The sequence below is a fragment of the Perca flavescens genome, chromosome 23, assembly GCF_004354835.1.
Source record: "Perca flavescens isolate YP-PL-M2 chromosome 23, PFLA_1.0, whole genome shotgun sequence".
NCBI classification, from domain to species: domain Eukaryota; kingdom Metazoa; phylum Chordata; class Actinopteri; order Perciformes; family Percidae; genus Perca; species Perca flavescens.
This window is the reverse complement of record NC_041353.1, coordinates 23,255,397-23,278,273: the sequence shown is the minus strand read 5'-3', so window position 1 is coordinate 23,278,273 and position 22,877 is coordinate 23,255,397. Positions and strand designations below refer to the sequence as shown.

At 44.5% G+C, this 22,877-nt stretch overlaps 1 protein-coding gene across 2 annotated transcripts in view; it reads right to left on the bottom strand.

Moving 5' to 3' along the window:
• The window catches only part of chst11 (carbohydrate (chondroitin 4) sulfotransferase 11), a 92,226-nt gene extending 69,638 nt beyond the window's left edge, over positions 1-22,588 (bottom strand). Inside the window, exon 1 of one of the 2 annotated variants that reach the window (XM_028571053.1) lies at positions 22,464-22,588. In XM_028571053.1, the coding sequence (XP_028426854.1) occupies positions 22,464-22,581 (118 nt within the window). In that variant the 5' untranslated portion in view covers positions 22,582-22,588. The remainder of the gene's footprint in view (positions 1-22,463) is intronic. The other variant, XM_028571054.1, reaches the window with a different exon arrangement.
• Positions 22,589-22,877: the final 289 nt, after the last annotated feature.

Sequence of the window (22,877 nt, the reverse complement as noted above, 5' to 3'; positions counted from 1 at the left end):
CCATCCATATGCCAGGTCTACAGAACCTACTATTGCCTACTATTTAATATATTTTTTTGCAAGTTAGACAGTGTGCGGGAGTTTCTCTGCAACTACTGACCTACTTATCCCCCTCCGACGCACCTGTCTCACATTATAGACGTGCAAAGTATTTTTCTGTACTAAAAAAGCTTTAAAAAAATGTACAATAATTTGGAGGCCCCCCTGCAGTAACTCTGAGGACCCCTCAGGGGCCCCGGACCCCCTGTTGAAGATCGCTGACATAGGGGGTTGAGTTAAATAAAAAAGAATAGGGTTCGCAGTACGTTTACGGCTCAGCCCCTCTCATCGGCAGGCATAGTAAGTGCAATATAACATATTAATACAGTAATAACAATAGAATATGGTGCGTTGTTCTTTTGTAAAACATGTTTCTTTTAGCATATTTAGCTTCTTATTGTAAATAATGCTAAATACATTGGAAAATGCATTATTTGTGATTTATCTTACACCAAACAACATTTTTAAAGTGATTCCACTGTCCCAGACTAATTTCCAATGTCTGAATGAGATCCTGAGAGTCTTGCTAGAGTCAGGGCGCTCCCGTGGTCTCCATCGTTTGGTGTAAGGTGGTCATAAGGTGGTCTTTTTCCCGTCTTGACTTTCCGACAAAATCAAACGTGTTTGATATTATCGTAAGTTTTAAGTCTTGGTAGTGAAGTTAAATCACGTGAACATTGTCAACAACCAATGGGTGCGCTCCCTCCAGCACCAAACAGGAAGCAGCAAATGGCTAGAGCCTGTGCTGTTTATGGTTGCTGTAGCACCGTGCTAAGCTAAGCTAAGCGCTAAAGAGGGATTTTCAACCCTTCTGAAGCAAGTAACTCAACTGGAGTTTCACCTGCAGATAAACACAGACCTCCGGGTACTGGAGACATTCATCTGCATGTACAGCTAGAACAGAAAGTCAGCAAACTTTCCCTTAAGTTCACCAGCTAACGCTACAAGCTAGCTTGGTTGTAGTCTTGCAATGTGTGACCCTGCAAGATCCCCAGTCTTTACATATTATGACAGTCTTTAACATTAGATGTGAGATGATTGTCTTTAGATGTGAGATGGTGTCAGACTGTAGTCTTATATAAGTCTGTTCAGAGTCTCCTAGTGCATGGTAGGCATTAGTCGTAGGGGATGTAATTCAGGAGACAGGGCTGGCGCCATTGTTGCATTGATGGCATTATTGCTGTGGAAATGTACATTGTGCTGAATGTCATAAGCCAAAAGGGAAAACATGGAGGAAGTGTTCAGTTTGCATTAACTGCAAATAGCTGCAACAGCAAATTAAAGCAGGAGCGGATCAGAAAACAGGGAGACGTCTTACTAAAATGCCATGAGATAGAATTATGAGAAGAGGCAGACATTTGCAATAGAAGCTCAGCAATCGAGTTGAATAGGGAGTTTACACGCGCACACATACATGCACATACGCAGCGCTGTGAACAGACACACGATGCATTTGTGTGTAATTTTTCGAGCAATTATATTGCCAACGCCATGTGGAAACCTTATGATTCCAAATTTATCTTTTTCTTTTATATATTTAAACCCTAATTAAAGGGTCATGCTGTTCTCTATGGGCTGAGAAAATTATACAGGCTTGGGCTAATGAAAACTTTTCAAAACCCCAATGGATGAACTGAAAAATGCATTGTGGTTATGCAGTAAACAAGGCTGTTGCGTTCCCTGACAAGTTGACAGATGTTACTTTAGCCATACGTTCCACTTCAGGGGTTAGGGTTAGGGTTAGGGTTTGGGTTGGTTACGGTTTTCAGCCGGATGTCCGTTACCTTCCGCGGTCCAATCTGAGTTTTCTGTTGCACGACTAAAACAACTTGTGAACGTACACATGTTCCACCAAAAAGTAGTTCCTTCCCGAGGCTATTTTGCAGTGGCAACGTGCGTCTGATCAGCGCCGCCAAAGACGATTGTGATTGGTTTAAAGAAATGCCGATAAACCACAGCACGTTTTTCTCCCATCCCGGAATGCTGTGTGGACGAGGCAGACCCTCCTCCGCAGCGCTGTGGAAGGAAGGTCTGGCAAAGCGAGACTATTCATCTCTTATATTTTAGATTTGTTCAAATCTGTGAATACAGACTCAACAAAGCTCTTCATTTTTCACACCCGCTGTCAGAAGTAACACTTGTGCGACGCTACTGTGTTTGGCGTTCCCTCAGCCAACCGGGAACGTTGCTGTGCTCCCATCGCAGCCCTTTCATTTCCGCATCACCATGGCAACCCCATCCCTCCTGCAAAGCGAGCTGGTAGTAGGAGGAATGTGTAAAAGCTTTGTGCATTTCTTTTCCCCCTTTCCCTCTGCCATCTCTCTCTATCACTCTTTGTTCCTCCTTCTACCTGACGCTCCCTCCATCTTTCCCCTTTTTTTCCCTCTATCAGCAGGTAACAGATGCCCAGCCGGTCCTCATTAATACCTCCCAACCGCCATCGCCGGTGATTCATGAAGCACTCAGACGCGTAACCTTCGGGTGCATGTACAATTCTTCCACATGCACAGGAGGACAAGACGGCGGAGGAGTGACAGATTACTTTGAGGTTCTCCTGAAGGTGCCTGGGGGAAACATCTGGGCTCCAAAAAGATGGAACACAGTCCCTTAATTGGACTATTTTCAGAGAAGAATCACAATTAGAGAACTCAAAAACAAGTCAAGCAAAAGAAAATCCTAAATCAAATATTTGATTGACAAAACCTGTCAAACTAAAAAAAAACTTGCTTTGTTTAACCAAAAGAATGAACCACCGAGTCTCCATCCTCCCTAGACTGGGTAAACCCAGCCCGATCTGCCGGTGATTTGATTTCTCCCTGAAGCTCAGGCTGGAAACCTGTACATTTTTCTATCCTGCTTCCGTTACAAATTTGCGGGAACCAATCACAGACTGGCTTATCCACCTGGCGCGCTATTGGCGGGTTTAACACGATGACGACAGAGAAGCAACCAAGCAGCTTCTTGTTTACATTCAACATGGCGGCCACCGAAGCGCAGCAACCCGTTGATGCTGCTGTCGCTGTCGCTGCTACATCACACGGATCGTTGTTCTGATTGGTTGAAGGACTATCCAATTGCGTACAGAGTCATTTGAACTATGCCCGTAGAGCACGCCTCTTGTGCAGTAGGAAATACAGAGCAGACTCCCCAGACTAATGTTCAGTCTTAAAAGATCGAGCTTGGTCCTCCCCCCACGGAGCATAACATAACATAACACCCCCCCAGCTGTCATTAAGCCTCTGGTATTATGACGTTGTGGATGTGGTTTGGCTGGAGCCCGGCTCTGACTCTCCAGTACAGTGAGCAGACTCGCAAACATCTCGGCTTCTCTAAAAAGTGCTACGTGTTCTGTCCCCTTTTTTGTACCGTCACGACATCAATATATACATTTTGAGACTTTGGTATAATTACTGTGAGGACAGGCTGTCGCAGAAGCCTCCGTGCGTTAGCTTAAGTAAAAGCACTAATACCACACTGTATAAATACTCTGTTACAAGTGAAAGTCCTGCATTGAACTTGTTACTTAAGTAAAAGTATGTAGTATCATTAGCAAAATGTACTTAAAGTATTAAAAGTTAAATTAGTCAGTGCAGAAAAATGCTCACATTTTAGAAACTGGAAAAGATCCAAACAGTTCTGTGTTTAATCTGCTAATCAGTGCAACTGTACTTATCAGGCACGGCGTTATGGGTGGGCCTGACGGGCCTAGGCCCACCCACTTTTCAACAGGCCCACCCAAAACATTTTCTCAAAAAACATTAATTAATTAATATATTATAATTTGGTGAAGAATTATTAAAAATCGGCAAATAATCTCATAATTTGTGCTAAAATTGTCTAAATGTTTAGTTTTCAAAAACAATTTTAAAAAACTGGTCATGTCTATTTTTATGTTTCTGCGCAAGTTCAGCAGACAGTGAAGTTGGGATCGGATGTAGCTTGTAGGTATGCTAGGCTAGCTCCCAGTGATCTGAGAGTGTGGAAATCATTTCCAGTAAAGGACAAGGTTGTAACAGCCGTTGTTTAGGTACCTTAAACGTGCACCAACGGTCTCAGAGTCGTCGCTGCAACCAGGAGATGAAGGAGAGCTGAGATCTACAACGCCGAGCACGTCTTTGTCTCGGCCACCGCAGGATGTTAGCGCTAGCGCGGTTAGCGCGGTTAGCGCGGCTAGCGCGGCTAGCGCGGTTAGCGCGGCTAGCGCCAGTGCTATAGTGCCTTTGCCTCTGCCTCGCGAGTGGATGATATATCCCCTATGGATATAGCCCTGTGGATCGGTCTTCCGTGGATGAGCCTGCAACTCAACCAGTGCTAAAGTATCCGGTCACTTCTTCTGCTTTAGGGAGTTTAATTGTGTAGGACCGCCAGAGGATAACCGTAAGGTATGTGAAGGCTACTCTGCCTGTATTGTATTATGTCGTTATATGAGATATATGGATTAAAATAATCAATTCATAACCCGCTACAGAGCTGCAGGTGCAGTTCTATTTCTATAACAGCTTGTTACTGTTGTAAAGTTTTCCCTCATGGTTTTCTCTTGTTATGGCCAATAATGCTTTAGGGCTATTAATGCGATTTATTTATTTTTGTTAAACATGTTTATAACATGAATCATCGCACTAAAGTAAGAAAATAACTTGAGTCTTGTTTTACATGACAGATGACGTTGTCAATGAACATGTTCTGTGGCCGAGTATTGATTGATGGCAGTGTTGTTGATTTGTATATTGTTGAAAACTTAAAACAATTGAACAGAATTGTGAAATATTCGGCCTCATGTTATACGAGGGAAATATGTTTTGGGGAAATATTAGATTCCTGACCACTTTTACAGTCTATAGGCCTTAGGTTAGGAGATATGTGCTATAGCACAGCCAGGTATGGTGCGTAATGGAGATTCCAAAGCGCTCTTCTTTTGGGCAGAACCAAGGAGAGCGATCGCGGATAGTTCCTTCCTTTGCACCGAAACCTTTTACAATGCAACAACATATAAATAGCATCAAGCTATAACAATCTTTATTATGTAAGCACATATAATACAGTATATATAATATAACAGTATATTAGCCGGTCATTTGTATTAGGTTAAACAGGGATTTGACAACGTTTTTAATTTAAGGCCCACCCACAAATGGTCTGGCCCATCCAAAACTGGAATCCTGGTGCCGTGCCTGGTACTTATAGGCCTATATTTTGTTGCACAGTTTAATTTATAATAAAACACCGTATTTTATGAACTCCTTGTGTTTTGTGTGCAAAAATCTTAATTTTCAAAGTAACTAAAGCTGTCAGATGAACATAGTGGAGTGAAAAGTCAAATATTTCTCTCTGAAATGTAGCAGAGTAGAAGTAGAAAGTGGCATGAAATGAAAAGAATCAAGTTAAAGTACAAGTACCTCAACATTTGCACTTGAGTACAGTACTTGAGGAAATCAAATCTGGCGGCATTTTACAGGGAGTTGGAATTTGAAGGGAACAAAGGTGGATTCTTTTCACCCGGGGTCTCTGCGTGAATCTTTGATCTGAACTGGCCACATACAGTTACCAGGAGGCGGAAGTGAGTGATAGGCAGCGAGAAATCACTTCCACCATGTTTATCTGCTTTTAGAAAAGCCAAAGAGAAAACAAAACGAGGGAGGCTCAAGAGCATAGACGGCCATCAACATCCTCTTCGAGACAGGAAGCATCGGGGTTTAGGCAAAATGTTTTCTCGCATTGCTAGCTCCATCTCCGCAGCGCTGCGGGCTAAGGTCTGGCTCCTCCACACCAGACTGATCTCAATAAGTGGCGTATGTATGACACGCCAATGCGTATGCCATTTTGGCGTGTTATCAAGACGCATAATCGCCGTGTTTATCAAGCCGTTTGGCCCCCATTGACTTACATTACCTTGCCATTGCGTCAATTTCCGCCAAGTTCTACTGAGAAGAGAACGGTAGCGAGTAGTACAAAAGGCCGAAAATCCGCGTTGGGAAGTTGGTCGGGGGGGTGGATGGGTCAAACAACACAGGACTTTCACCGGGGAAGGGGAGACCGGGGATTGTGTCCCGCGTGTCACGTTTCCTAAACCCAACCGTCCCGTTGTTCTTTTCCTAAACCCAACCCGTCCTCTGTGTACGGCACTATACTGCGTAGACATACACGCGGATAGCTAATTAATGCGTACAGATAACACGCCACTTGGCTTTAGAATCATAATCGTAACCGTCTCGGGTGACGCTAACTTCCAGACGCAGAGACGGTGGCTCTGCTAAATAGTCTCAGGAAGGAACCTGTTTGGGTGGAACATTTGCAGGCCACAAATATACAATACAATATTAAGTGAAGTGTTCACACAATACAGTAACGTGAGCTATTTTAATTAGCTTGATACATGGCTAAACCTCATTTGCTGTTAACAGTGTATCTTCTTTTGTATTTTGTCCATAGCAAATCCCCACCAATAGGTCCCCAAAACGTCCCAGTTAGAGGGGAAATACCCTAAACATATTCTTTGTAAATCTTAACAATCATTCCCTGAAAGAGCCAAGCAGGCCTGCCTTGTTGCACGATCCAAATCTTTTTCAAAAGTTTCTTATTTTCAGCGTGGAGCTTGCTAGCTCGAAGTCTGTTGTTGTTTCCCGAAGCGAAGGGAGTTTGAGAACGGCGACACCCAGCGAGCGGAAGGGGAGAGGCAAAGGCTTTATCCTAAAAAAATGTTTAAAAAGGACTTCCGTCGATCCAGACTAGGGAAAATGTGGTACTGCTTTTGAGAAGCAGCAGCACTGACATCATCAGTGGCATGAGACAGAATCTGCCAATCATTAAGAGCTGGTCATTTATTCCAGCTTCACTACCGCCAGGAGAACACTTGCATTCTCTGCATCCTCGATGCCCTCGCTTGATCTCCGTTCTCTCCGCTGCTTGCTATTATTTCCTGTGCCTTCCTTCTCTTCCTCTCTTTCTAACCTTCTTTTTCTTTCCCATTATCCCTGTGTTCCTGCTCTCTTTCCCCTCAGCCACATTGAGACACGGTGTGGCCTGGCGTGACCCGGCCAGACAACGCACCACAGGCGCTTCCTTCACAGTGGTTTGGAGGGGAGGTGGGATTGGGAATATTTGTGTAGATAGAGAGAGAGAGAGATAGAGAGAGAGAGAGAGCACACCAGAGAGCAACGCAGGCATTTAAGTGGCAGTGGAGTTTTTTTGTGATTGTTGCGGGCAAAAATCCTTGATTATGCGGCACGTTTTCTTAAAAAATGCGATGGAATATGCGGGATATTTATGCAATTTTAATGCGATGAAAAAAAACTTCAGTTTGATGAAAAAGAGAAAAAAAAGTGATTCCCCCCCAACAGCCTGCTTTTCGATGATGTTCACGTCGCGTAATTGCGTCGCTTCATAACGTTCCCATGGTAACAGGGGGAAACCCTGTTACTCTTTGGCTGTGTGAAGTAAATGCAACATTTTTCAACTTTCCGCTGACATATATGTGACTTTTTTAGATCGAAAATGCGGGGGTTATGAAATCGTGCGAGCCCCGCATATTTTGCACGGAAATCGGCAGTTTATGCGGCGAAAGTGCGGCGTATTTGATTGCATAAATATGCGGACTTTGGCTGATTATGCGTTGAATTATGCGATCACATAATCGCGTTTTTCTGGAGGGACTGAATAAGGAGCGGCTCAAATGACTTTACTCTAACACCACTTTCAGTCCGGCAGACTGCGAGGGGATAAGCTAACTGTGCAAGAGACAAGGCTCATTTGTGGAGCAGGATTGCCTTGTCAAACCACTCCGCAGCTCCATCTTCAAGGTTTGTTAAGTCTAATGTGTGTGTGTGTGTGTGTGTGTGTGTGTGTGTGTGTGTGTGTGTGTGTGTGTGTGTGTGTGTGTGTGTCTTCTTGCTGAGTCAGTGATGGGGGAGAGGTTAGTTTGCTCTGCTCTGCCAACATGTCCGCCCTAACCCCTTTTTGGAGGGACATGAGAGGAGACTTTGAGTCTCCAGCCGAGCAGGCTCTGTGCGCTGCCACGGCCCACCGCACCGTTGAGTCTGCAGCCGGGCCGATGGCAGCATCCGCCAGCTCCGCGGGGCCAAAGAGGCCACGCTGGCAGGAATAGCCGTGGCTGGAAAACCTTCCCCCCCAACACTGAGCCCAGATGGACGGATAACGGGGGGAGGAGTGATGCATGGTGGGGGAAAGAGAAAGAAGATGGAAGAGATGTGGGAGTTGTGAGTGATGGGGGAAATAGTGTTTGGCTGCACAATTAATCAGGTAGAAGTGCACATAATGGGTTTAATCTCCACAGATATTAGTTGTCATGTCAGCTATTTTGAAAGAAAAGTAATTTCACTCTCAACAATAAAAAACGGTGATGGAAACTGGAAAATGTCAAGACATTTGTATAAGCAACAAAAGAGCTGGAAAATAGCTTCTAATCCTAACAGTCTCAAACACTTTCCTGATACACCTTGTGTTGTGCAGTGTACTGGGTGTACAGTCAGTACTGTATTATACATTCAGGGTGTGATTTGTGAAGAAAGAAGAGGGAGTTTTTTTTTTTTATCATGCACAACAAAACAAAACACGCAAGAATGAAATCCCCCTTCCAATACCACCATGGATATAGAGCCACTCGGCCAGCCGTGCCAAACAATTATGTACTTCAATGTTCAATAGAAAATAACCTCAAAATGAAATAGCACAACGTGGTGTCAACATAAAAATAAAGCGCTTTCAAGCCGGAGAGCGGAGTTTGTGAAAACAAAATACTTTCACCCAGGAAACGCTTGTTCGTTCCTCGGGAGGGTTTTAATCCAAATCCGATCTTTTCACTAAACTTAACCAGTCGTTTTGTTGCCTAAACTTTACTGCCATCGCCGCATGATGCTTACTTCTTCTGGCTAAACTCCACTACCACGGCCCCTGAAAGGAGCATCATCTGGCGGTGCCTGTACCCGACTCACAAGCTATGTTTCCATCGACCCGCTTTTATCCAAATTAAGTGATATCAAATGAAAAATGCCTTATGGAAACAGGAAAATCCGATTGAATTTCATGAATATAGACTCAAAGAAAATACACTCAGTTTCATCGGATTTTCTCTTGATTGATATACGGCTTATAAACGCTGATGGAAACGTTATTTGCCGAATAAATAATGAATTGCGATTAAGTTTTAGGTCATTTTAGGGTTGCAACCCGCAATAAAACGAAGAAGTTTCAGTTCATATCCGCCCAGTATTTCCGCTCTGTTTGAATGACAGGTGTTAACAAAAACAGATTTAAGTGGACAAACGAGGAGACAAGATACTTTTTTAATTTAATTTACCAGAAAAATATAACAGCTATTTTAGATAGCAAAAATCTAAGAAACGCCATCATTTATCAGGAGCTCGCGAAGGAAATGACCAACAAAGGTTACGACAGGGACATTCTAAAAACGCTTTAACGTGAAAAAGCTTAACGTGGTTTAATGTATCTAAACAATGATCAATCATCAACAGATTTATCATAGTCATATCTTGTCATGAACACTTAAGCCTGTCAAAAAAAATAAAATCGAAATCCAACGATTATAGAAGTTATCTCACGTTGTTTTCTTCATCAGTGGCCGTATGGCGAGGAAAAAGCTTAACGTGGTTTAATGTACCAAAACAATGATCAATCATCACCAAATTTCTCTCTCATATTACCCATCATAACCACGGAAAACTGTCAAATAATCTAACCCAATGTCCAATTATTATGGACGTTATCTGACATAAAGCGTTTCTGCTTCAGGGCAGCGGAGCGGCTGGGGGTTGACTCTCCACGAGTCTCATTGGCTTTATAAGTCCTAATGTGAAAAAGCTTAACGTTGTTTAATGTACCTAAACAACGATCAATCATCACCAAAATCATGACAAGATATGACCATGATACATCTGATGATTGATCATTGTTTAGATACATTAAACCACGTTAATTTTTTTCACGTTAAGCGTTTTAGAATGTCCCTTACGACAAGCCGTGGGACGTCCTGCGGAGTAAATGGAAGTAGCTCAAACAGCGATACACGGCTCAAAAAAGAGAGTTGTCTCGTAGCGGTGCCGGAGGGAAAATATAAGGCAAGTTCCACCTTTTTGATGAGCTGGATCAGATCCTCAGCCAAAGGCCCATCAGAGTTTATAGCTTGGCTTCTAATATTAACAACAACAACAACAACAACTGGCAAAACTTTGTTCGCAAAAGTTCGCTTGAATCTTGTGCGATTCAGTGCAAAAATGAATGGAAACACCTTAAAATGTCTCAAATCAATTCGATATACCAATTTAATCGCAAAACAGCATGTGACGTCATTAAGCACAGGTTTTTATTCGATTTAAAGCTGTTTGATGGAAACACACTTTCACCAGCTTTATTCGCATGAGTTTTTTTACCGAACTTCAAATAATTCGATTGAAAAGTGGATGGAAACTTAGCTACAGTCACCTGTTGGCGGATAAACAACTGTTGCTGGTAGCTGGAGTCCTGGAGCTATGTTACAGCACTTTACTTAGTTTAAAATACTCCGCACTTTTGCCGCATAAATTGCCGATTTCCGCGCAAAATATGCGGGGCTTGCATGATTTCATAATCCCCGCATTTTCGTTGCAACAAAGTCACACATATCTTAGCAGAAAGTTGAAAAATGTTGGGTTTACTTCACACAAGAGCAGCCATTTTCCCCTGTTGCCTTGGGAATGTTATGAAGTGACGTAATTACGCACCATTTTGTCCCCACCGGAGATAAAAAATAAGCACCTGTATACATATTTATTCCTGTGGGAATAAGAGGCTTTTTTTCTAGCATGACAAACAACCTTTTACAACCAGCAGGAATCCATCAAGAAAGATACACAGATGCAAGTTTTCTACACCAATCATAACAGAAATTAGACCAGAATGCAAGCGGGGACAAGACATTTTGCCTTTTTAAAGTGTTTTTGAAAAAGAATGATGCAAAAATATTGATGCGGTAGAGGCCGAGATATCCTGCCTTTCTGTCCATTGTATCCAAAAACGCTGCACGTTCCCCATAATGCATCATAACTGCCCCTATCCCAGTTTGTAAGGCAAGCTTTTTGTTGTACGTAAATGTGTACTGTAGTCTCCGAACCCAAACTGAGATAACCCTGATGACCTCACTATGACATCATCAGGGTTATTCTTATCTCAGACGTTATACAACTGATTTCACAGTCTAAGTAATACTCAGTAAACTGACTTTTATGTGTGAAACTGGGGAAAGCCAGGGCTCAAACTGGATGGATTGCACTTCGAAATTCTCGAAATGTAGGAAATCTCTAACTTTAGTAGAGCAAGATGGGGCGCATAGCGATGGCATTTAGCAGTCTTTAAGGACTAGCCCAGGGTGGATCGCTCCTTTTCTTAAGCGAAAAGAACGAGTCAAAATCCACAGAGAGAGACTGGAGAAGAGAGAGAAGGAGGAGGAGGAGTGGAAAATCCCACCCAGTTGTTCAGTAAAGTGTCCCAGTAGCTGGTGTGGAGCAGCCGTTTAATGAGACACGGCTCAGCCCTCCTCCACCTAATTAAACCATGATTCACTTCTCTTACACCATGCAGTCTATAGTACATCTTGTTTTCTTTTCTGACCACACACACACACACACACACACACACTCTTTTGGGTTGACTTTCAAAGAGCTTATCATAGCCACTTACTTTCCCTGATTCCTAAATCAATGTTTTGATATTCCCAAAGATAAGGATTCCAGTCACACACACACACACACACACACACACACACACACACACACACACACACACACACAAACTTGTTGCCCTATCTTCTGGAGGCAAATATGTAAGATTTTGCCCATGCTGCATGCCTACTCAGACATCCTGCACTTACACAAACACACTCTCACAAACACACACTCCCCTGGCTCCTTGCACTCCAGAGGTAAACACTGGCTGTGAGATCTGGTCTGAAAGCCGTCCTGTCACCGCCTGAAAATGCCCTCGGCTCCTCCCCCCCCATGCTCTGCCGTTATGACTGTAATGCCCAAATGTGGCTTACGCGCGACACTCACACCCTCGACTTACTGCTCGGGGCTAAAACCTAACAACCGAATCAATATTTATCGCAGCGGCGGTGTGATTACATTCCCATCTCCGCCTGCTGCTGCTGCTGCTGCCCAGGCCCTGCAGACGAACAGGGGCCAGCCATGCATAATGACCACGGTGGCCTTTCCACTACCACTACACACTCATCAACATGCCAGCACACACAGATACACACACCCAGGGAAGGGGGCAGCTAAGGACTACAAGATCCCTTAGACATGATACAGCACTGAGCCGTGTCACTACCAGATCCGTACAGGAAAACCAATTTGTTTTTAAAGGTCCCATTTTGTAAAAGGTGAGATTTCCATGTCTTTTTTTTAATTATGAAGCAGGTGGAGTTGCTGTATAAATACTGTGAAAGTATTAAAATGCGCAATCCACAGAGAAAGGCACACAGCCAGTATTCAGAAACGGTGTCTTTAAACGAGCCGTCAGGACTTCCGTACTGTTGTGATGTCACAACTATACTATATATAGGTAGAAAGTGACGCCACAATGCCGTTAGAGTCATTCCCCGGCTGCAGTGACGGTGCAGGGCCTCGACCCGTAAACGTTGACCAATCAGAGCAGACTGGGCTTTTTCGGGAGGGGGGCTTAAAGAGACCATTTTTTAACAATTGTATCGCATTTTCCGACCATTTGTGGCGTTTTTTGATGCTTTTGGTGCTGTTCCTGACATTTTGTCGTTTGGTTTTTTTTGTTTGGTTTTTTACATTTGTGGCGCTTATTTCGACATCTGATATTTTCTGATATAAAATAACTCAAATTTGACGCGAGGACAACATCATGGTTAAGGACATTTCTGCTCCCAGGACATGACAAATCAATACTAATCAGTGGAATGAAATATGGCTTCCTACTCTGTCCACAGAAAGGTGGACTCAATAAAAGCTCTCCTGCTCCTACAGTACTTTCCTTTTACCATCCATTTGGAAAGAACAACGCGCGGTAAAATCTCAGACGAGTGCAGTTCACCGGCTCTAATTACATGACTCCTGGTTGCCGGAATCACATTTGATGACACAAATTCACATTTGTGCCGCTACCTTTGAAGTTGGCGGCTTTTAAAAAAAAAAGTGCATCCACTTTTGTTTTGGAAAATCCATTAAGTGCTGGCCCTTTTCCTTCCAGTAGCAGACACCCTTTTCTCTTGCACACACACACACACGCACACACACACACACACACACACACACACACACACACACACACACACACACACACACAGAAAGACAACCACAGACAGACCAGATGTCAGTGTGGAACATGGAAGTCTGACAGATGTTAGCCATGTCTCAGTTTACTGCCGTACCAGGTTTGAACCCGGCACACACAGTCACACCTTTAACAACCAGCACACTCACGATACGGTAAGATGTTTTTTTGGCAGTATATCCATCCTTTGGGAAACCGTCTGATACCAGTCAGAACATGCATTTAACAACCCGATCGACCTGAGATGCATTTAATGATGCAGATGTTGAGGCGCGGACAACGCTGGGGTATCTCCTATATCGTTAAAGTCCACACGTCTGATTCATGGGAATCCAACTTTTCTTTCTCTCAGAGATTGCGAGAAAGCCCCTGAAACATCTGGGGAGGCTGCCATCTGTTAAACACAGACGTCTGCGCCGCAACTCGCCGCACCTCTCAACCGTTTGTGCTCCAACACGAGAGTTACACACACACACACACACACACACACACACACTTCAGGCGTGCAGTTTTATGACACTGTTTGACATAGTTTGGTCGCAATCGCAGACTTTATAACTTGGCCTCGGATCACAGACACAGCAGACGTGGGTTACCCAGACAGACAGAGGTTTTTCGGGGGGGGCAACTCTACCGGTATGTGTCTGCTGTGAGAGATTAGGAGAGTGTGTGTGTGTGTGTGTGTGTGTGTGTGTGTGTGTGTGTGTGTGTGTGTGTGTGTGTGTGTGTGTGTGTGTGTGTATGTGTGTGTTTCAAATGTGTAACTCCCCTCAGACAGGGAGGACTCCGGATGATGCGCAGATGAAGTTATAAAGGCTATTCTCTGTCTCTAATACACACACACACACACACACAAGGGCAGACAGTGTCTGTTTTTGTTTCCCCTTAGAATAGCCTGCTTGTTGTTCTGAGTAATGGAGATGTCTCACTGTTTCTGCTAATGACTTAAAGGCTGTGTGTGTGTGTGTGTGTGTGTGTGTGTGTGTGTGTGTTCCATTTCTATACTTCCAAGGACAACAGGTCTTCACAAGGCTAGAAAGATGAGGATTTCTTTCCGGTCCAGGCTAACATTTTCCACGCACTTTTCAATCGAGATCCCAAAATAGTGAGTGTGTGTGTGTGTGTGTGTGTGTGTGTGTGTGTGTGTGTGTGTTCTTGTTTAACTACATCCGTGGGGTCCAAAAACCGTTAATACAGTATACTTGTGGGGTCCGGACAGCTTTGTGGGGCCAAAATGCTGGACCCCACAAGGTTAAAGGGCTGTTTGAGGGTTAAGACTAGGTTTTAGGATTAGGGATAGAATTAGGTTATGGTACGGTTGAGGGTAAGGGTTAAGGTTAGGCATTTAGTTGTGATGGTTAAGGTTAGGGTAAGGGGCTAGGGAATGTATTATGTCAATGACGGGTCCCCACAAAGATAGTGCCACGCACTAGGTGTGTGTGTGTGTGTGTGTGTGTGTGTGTGTGTGTGTGTGTGTGTGTGTGTGTGTGTGTGTGTGTGTGTGTGTGTGTGTGTGTGTGTGTGTGTGTGTGTGTGTCCATGTGTCCTTTGTGGCAGCGCTTTCATCGCCCCTCTAATGAAGTCCAGATGCTGATGCAGATGGTCATCAACTCAGTCTAGTAAATGAGGAGTCCTCAGCGCCGGCCTCCGGCTGCTGGCCAACCCAAAGTCCAGACGGCGGAGCGGCTCAGTGAGTCCGCTCTGAATTACTCAGAGAGAGAGGAAGACGCCGGGCAAAACAGGGAAGACACAGCATGACCTAAAGCCAGATTATACCCAAATTGAATTGAATGCATTTTTTGGTGGAGATTTTAGAGGGACTGTAGCAGTCTGTGCAAAGGAATTCAGATCAAAAAAGGACAGTGGGCACATTTCCTGACAAACAGAACGGCAGTGCTGGTGCTGGATGTGGACGCTATGGTGGGACCGAGCAGAGGATCCACCCCCCCCCTCCCCTCATGGTGGGATGTTTGATCCGGGATTTGGGCAGGAAAACAGCAGCAGCACTAAGATCACACAAACAGGACGTCCGGGATACACTCTCACAATACACACACATGCTTGGGCAGGGGACAATGCACAAACACGCCCACAAATTGCGTGTGCAATCACTCACACACACACACACACACACTCACACACACACACACACAAACACAGCTATCTTGTTTTCATCTCTTTGGGCCATCTCCTCGCTCAGCGGCCCTCACGGTGTGCGATATCATCATAGAAGCTGACAACAAAACAGGAGGACAGACCTTTGAATTCGAGGAGCAGGCAACGCACTTAACAAGCCAGGAGTTCATGGGTTGTCTGCAAGGGCACAGGCTTGGTTTCAATATTGGGGGATATCTATATATACATATCCCTTGTATCCCTCCAATCTGAGCCTCCTTGAGTGATTAATTGGGGCCAAAATACTACATTTTCAAAGAAAGACTTAGGACCCACAGAGCCACCAAATGAACAAATTTAAAGGTCTCATATTGTAAAAAGTGAGATTCCCATGTCATTTTTTTTTATTATAAAGCAAGTTGAGGTGCTATTTAAATACAGTGAAAACAAACACACAAAAAACGCTCAATCCAAAGAGAAATTCCACAACCCGTATTCCGAAACTGGGCCTTTAAACGAGCCATCAGGACTTCCGTACGGTTGTGATGCCACAACTATACTATATATAGGTAGAAAGTGACGCTACAGTGCCGTTACAGTCATACCCCGGCTGCAATGACGGTGCAGAAACTCTGAAAGCGCAGATGTGGAAGACCCAGAAAACGCTGACCAATCAGAGCAGACTGATCTTTTCCAGGAGGGGGTCTTAAAGAGACAGGCGCTAAAACGGAGCAGTTCAGACAGAGGGGGAATACAGGTATATTCAGACGGACAGTATGAGAAAAATAATATTTTTTGAACATTTAAGCATGTAAACATGTTCTAGTAGAATCCCAAAATACAAGTGTGAACCTAAAAATGTGCCTAATATGGGACATTTTAATGAGATGTACTCATTTGCCAGCTAAGGCGACCTGAATTCTCAGAGTTCAAACTTATCTAATATTTGACCCAAACCTGCGCTGTTGGCCATTTGTACACCAACACTGACTACAATGACAGAACACAATGAGCCCAAAATGGTGAACACTTTCATGTTCGCTGTGTCACACGACCTGCAAGTAGTACATACTGTACTAGCATGACCAGCACTACAACTGACAACTACTCATGGTCTTCGGTGTCAAATAACCCCATAAGATTCTGAATATTGACTTTCATGACAACACAAAAGAGAAATCTCAACTCGCTGAGAGGAAATCTCTTAGAATCACTCCGAATGAGAATCTCCCAAGGCAATACCGGGGACTTTTAGGAATGAAGGTTGGAGGATGGGAGCCCACTTCTCCGATTACAGGGTCCAATGTTTGAGGTCACCGACCCCGGCGACTCCGCGGTCTCCCTCGGCACTGCAGCAGCAGTAACAGCTGACGCTACCGCCACACACCAACGGAGGTGAGGAATTTCGAGTTTCCCGTAGAAATTCCAAGGCAAGTACATTTCATTCTTTCCCCAAGACGTTCCCATTCCTTGCTTGCTTCAAACCAGCGTAGCTTTGTTGCATGTCCGCAGTTATGGAAATCTCTCCCTCACATACACGTACACACACACACATACACACATAGGCACAGACAGGTTGGGATTTCAAATAAGGGCCCCCTCAGGTCTGTCTCTGGGCGCAGCTGACTGGGACAGAGGCACAAGGCCTTAGTGGGAGACATGATGTGTGAGCGGGCGACTTTGAGGCTTGGGTGCACAAGAAGGTTAGCAGTCGCAGGCTGAAAAAAAATGACACAGTGTAGTGGGTGAACAGAACTGCAGCCTCAGCACACACACACACACACACACACACACACACACACAGAGTCCAAAATATCCCAGAGGCACTTCACAAAGAAAGCAAACAAGCAGCTCCACAGAGCAAACTGCCTTATTAGCCGCGCTGATCTCAGCAGCAACAATGCCTTTAAATGGGCAGCAGAGACTCCGACTGATGAGGCAGGCTAGATCTGTCACACACACATAGTCACCTCAGACTCAAAGTGAATTCAGACAGACAGAATGGAGGTGGAAGGGCACAGGTCCTCCTTCAAGCCTGTCAGCAGGCAGCGGCTAAAACTAAACAAGCCGGCCCTTTCGGCTGGAATATAACAACAGGGGTGGCAACCTCCATTTGGCACGGATGGCCCACGTTTCATCAACAGGCTGCTTGTATTTGTGTGTCTGCCGCTTTGTGTACTTTGTGTACAGGGAATCTATTGTGTCTTGGGATATGCTTTTAAAAACCCTCATTTTGGAAAAAAGCTTTTTGCTGCTCATGACTCAATAGGCTGGATATTTCATTTTGATTTAGTACTTTAAGGACTCCACCAACTTTTGGGGATTTTGGCCAATACACGATGAGAGGTTTGGCCTAAAATCACCAGTCTCTGATGGATAACTCTATGCTGGTCGTTTTATAATCGTTATGGCAATATCAACTTGCACAATAAACACATCGCAAAAGGCTGCAACATTTCAAATACAATACATATTTACTATAGGTTCAATCTGCCACTTTGTTTTTAAAATAATTCCAGTGCTGCTTCCACAGTATCAGAATTTTTGATAGTCACCATGGAAACATGAATTAGTCATGTGACAAGGGCTAAGAAGAACATGCAGTCAAGTGACAGTACTCTGATCCAATGGAAATCTCAATTGTAAGACTGACAGCACTCTAGCTCAATGGATTGGGGGGGCAACAGAGGAGAGGGATCATATTTCGGGGGGGTAGCGGGGGGCAGTGCCACCCCGTGCCCCCCTTCTTGCCCCGCCCCAGCACAAAAAGGAGAAGTAAAAATCTTAACAGGTCTATTTCATTTTTATTTGGCACATTCTGCAAGTCTTTAAGCCTTGCTCGGTGTGTGTTTGTTAGCTAAGGTCACAGTGTGATACCACTGTCTCTCTTCACCCCCCCCTCTGTCTCTTTAACAAGAGGTCACAACCCCGCAGGTCCTGGAAGGGAGGTGAGAGTTTACATTGGGGAGCCAGACGGGATTCCCAGGCCCACTAAACATGCCTGAAGCACGGCGACGCTGCCTGGAACTTGATCTGATGGACAACAATGGTGCTGTCATTTGTGTGTGTGTGTGTGTGTGTGTGTGTGTGTGTGTGTGTGTGTGTGTGTGTGTGTGTGTGTGTGTGTGTGTGTGTGTGGAAAAAGGGGAGGAATAGGGAGAGTGAAAATCAAGAAAGAGGATTACAAAAGAGGATGAAGTCATTTCAGAAAGAAGACAGATAAACAGATTTAGATAGCAACAGCGATAAGAAGGGTTGTAAAGTACGTCAACAACAACACACACACACACACACACACACACACACACACACACACTGCTCGCTAGTATCCGTCTCACCTGTGCAATCACGCATAAATACACAGTGCAGCATTAAAAGTCATATCCCAGCTCCTGCACAAACACCCTGCTGCAGACATTTCCTCTTCAATCACGGCGTCCTGCATGCAGCACCCTGTCATCACCGCCACACAATAAAACATCCACGTTGGGACGTGTGTGTGTGGGTGCGCGTGTGCGCGTGTGTGTGTGAGTGAGAGAGCGAGAGAGAGACTCGGCTCATTTAATGTACAGTAGAGGAGAGGTCTCACTCTGTACAAAATCTCTTTCCCGTTACCCTGGATAATTCGTAAAAACATGCCTTTCTCTGTTAGAGAGATGTTCCTAAGAGAACTGGGTTCAAATGTCTTTTTTTTTTTAAATGCTTTTTAATTATTTAATTGACTTGAACTCAGAAATCTCAGAAGCTCAGCAGATAAAACCCAAACTCTGAATTAGTATAGAGGCTAATACTACAGCAGTACTAGTACGCTGAACTTACCCTTTAACCTTACTTCACCTTCTTTAACTTTAAACATACTAACAGGGCTGAAACTAGCATGCACTATCAATATCTGTTGGTTATTTTATTAATTGTTCATTTCATGAAATGTCAAAACATATATATATATAACATAATTATCTTACACACACACACGCCAAGGTCGGGGCCACCGTGGGGTGCAGCTTCCTCTTCCGTTCTCGCAACCTACAAACAATGCACCTCTATGCCATAAAAGCCTAAGCTATTTTTATGACTTAAGCTTAACTTTCTGTGCATCAGAGGTCACCCGGAGTACTTCTAACCACTTCCTCAATGACTAACGCAGCTCTCTAAACGAGACTTTTTGCATTAATAACAAACGCCAAAGGCACCTGACCAAGCAGTGCTTTTTGACGCGATCGGAAAGAGAATGTGTTGAAAAAAACATAGGTATTTCACGTAATGGGGAACAATCTGTGAGAGCCGTGTGGGGGCAGCTGTTTATTTTTTTTTTCTTCAGTATTTCGAGTACCGCCCCTTTAAATGCAGCAATTTTGTCATACTACAGTATATGACAAGCTTGAGCGAAAAAAATGTTTAGCATTTTTTTCCCCTGTCTTTGCTTGAAAATGACTCAAACAACTAATCTGTAGTTGCACGTTACTGTTCCGACAACCCAACTAATCAATTAATCGACTAACCCTTTTAGCATGATATTTCATGGATTTTCCTAATGTACTGAGAATTGCTTCTAAACATGATTTTGAACTGATGACAGAATAACGGGCCCCGGCCGTGAACATGGTTAAATATAAAGGTCGCTGTGTCGGGCCATACTTTTCGCAAAGCACTTATTCGATTTCTGTTATTAGAGTTCTAAAAGGGTTTTGTTTATGAGATATTTAAAAGCCCAGTTTGTAGCAAAGGCCAGGGTTACCCCATCACTACTTTCCTACATGCTGGGTGTTTAGTATTATCAGAAGAAAGAAAAAATGACAAGTACACAAACAGCAGTGGGGTCTGAAATTAAAGCCAATGTCAACCAAACAGTGAGTGGTCCAATCACTGAGGTGTTTGGCAGTCCGCTGACATGCGGGAGGTCTGATACCTTCCGAAAATTGATTCAGAAAGGTCACTTTATTCTCAGACGTAGTGGAAAAAGTGAATAGAACAGTGCAGTCTGGCCTTGCATCTCACTACAGGTTCCCTGCAAATGTGTGTCATGGTGATTCTCTTTGGATTTAGAAATGTCTATTGTCCACCGCTGCCAGCAGCAATACCGGTGACTCACACAGAGCGGCTGTATCTAAAGAAGAAACCCCTCCTGATCACAGAGATGGGCTTCACGCTGCTGTGGACGATGTGCTTCTCTCTGTCTGGTGTATGATTCATCCCTCGGCAGCCCCCGTTACTCACACACGTCAAGAACTATACTCTGTTTCCACATCGTCACCTGTAGACCAGCGGTGGAAAGAAGTATTCTGATCCTTTCCTTAAGTCAATGTACTAATACCGCACTGTAAACAATGCGAGGTAAAAGTCCCGCATTGGAAATGTTACTTAGTATCGACAGGAAAATGTACTTAACCCTCATGTCGTCCTCGGGTCAAATTTCACCCATTTTCAAATCAGAAATATGGCTTTCATTTCAACCACATTTCCCAAAAATAGCAAGGATAGTTCCATCTGCTAATTGGTGATCACTACTTCTATGGTCTACCCGGGAGAAAATCTGCGATCATCCATGAACATATGTTTCTCTGACCTTAACTCTTGTGTGGTGTTCAAGTCTGTGGGACCCATTTTCAGTGTTTGCTAAAAGAAAAATTATGCTATTTATTATTTATTCTAACTCAATCTCATTGGCCTTGGCTCATTAATAACTTATTTTCAATGACTGCACATGGTCCAACACTTTTTTTTAAGTAACAACAGGAGGTTTGGGGAAAAAGAAAGTGCTCTGAGCTTCTGGAAGACATGTCAGATCACTCAAACTAAGATGGATTTTAATTAGAGAATCCATTATTCGAACCTGGCCCTATACTGATACAGACTATGACTATGGGAAATCAGCCACTGAGCCTTCGCAGACACACTGTCTCCAACAGCAACATTATGGGATTATCATTTCTGCTTGGGAATGATTCCCTTTCTGCTAATGGAAACCAAATACCCAGACAGATTCATAATTCTGCGCCGTACAGTAAACCTGTTGTAGGCTACTGTGGGTCAGCAGCACTCAACGCCGCTGTTTGGTCGGCGGCGCGCGCTCTTCCTTTTTGCGCGTCTGAACGCAGGGTTTCTCGGATTTTGGCGCACAGATACGCTGCTGTACTACTGTTAGAAGAGCGCGGATATCATCCACGGGGCGTTGATTCAGTAAAACAAAAACAGGTTTGGCAAAGCAACATGTCAGATCTCCTCTTTTCACATCCTAATTGGATGAACATTCTCCCCCGCGGAACCGCCGCTGGCACGGAGAGGATTATCTTAATTGTGCGATGAATTGTTAAACGGGTCTCCAGACGCGCACGGATTAGAAATGACGGTTTAAATGCTCTCTAAATAGGGGGTTTCTTTTAAGACGTGTGGTCCAAACAGACATCCCCTATCACAGCCTTGGTCTTTACTTTCGATCCAGATGGCAGCACTCTCTACGTGGATCGCGTCAGCCTGCAAATGCCCACTTTGCCAAACCCCAGTCAGTGCCGCCCATGCAGGCGATTCCCGTCGCCAAGCCACGTTTCCAGAGACAAAAAAAAAAAATCTCCATGCCACTTGTCAGCTGGGGGGGGGGGAAGGAAACGAACAGCTCCTGGACGTTTCGTTGCTCACATACAAATCACAGCCAAACGCACGAACCCACACTTCCAGCAAAGAAAGAGAAAGAGCCGCTCCACAAAAACCAGCCCCCACAAAAAAAGCGCAGCAACTAGACAATCAATCCGGACTAATTGTGCCACACGAAAGATCGATTTATAACGGTGTACTCCGGCTGGATGACTTACGCGTTCACACATGTACACTGTATCAATTATGTATTCGCTGCGTTACTGTACAGCCTGGACCAATCAATATGTCAACAACATGCCAGGAGAGGCTGTCAAACGAGATGTCTCACACTCACACACACACACACTCTCACACACACACAGCGCGCGCGCGCGCACAGAGATAAGAGAGGAGGCAGAACCTACCTGGTTGGAACATACTTTGGAAATAAAAGATGACCAGAATAAAGGATCCCAAACAAGTGGCAAATACCATCCGGCATATCCGGCTCATCCTCATCAGTTCGCTAAGGGTCTGTTTCATTTCGGGACGGGGGGGCTGGAGGCTGCTGCTGCTCGCTCTGTGATGGGGGGGTGGGGGGGAATGACGGGCCGGTGTGTTGGAAGCTCCGGGGCTCTGCTGGTACTGATGAGGATTGTCCGCCGGTCAATGAGACTGAACGCAGCCAGCGCGGAGCGTACCACTGCTGGGCTGCTGGAGGGGGGGGTGAGGAAGCAGGGAGAACAGGGACAGCCTACCCACCCCCACACACACACACACACATACATCCCCCTCTCTGAGGAAATGAGCGCGTCCAGATGTGCGCTTCTATCCAACAG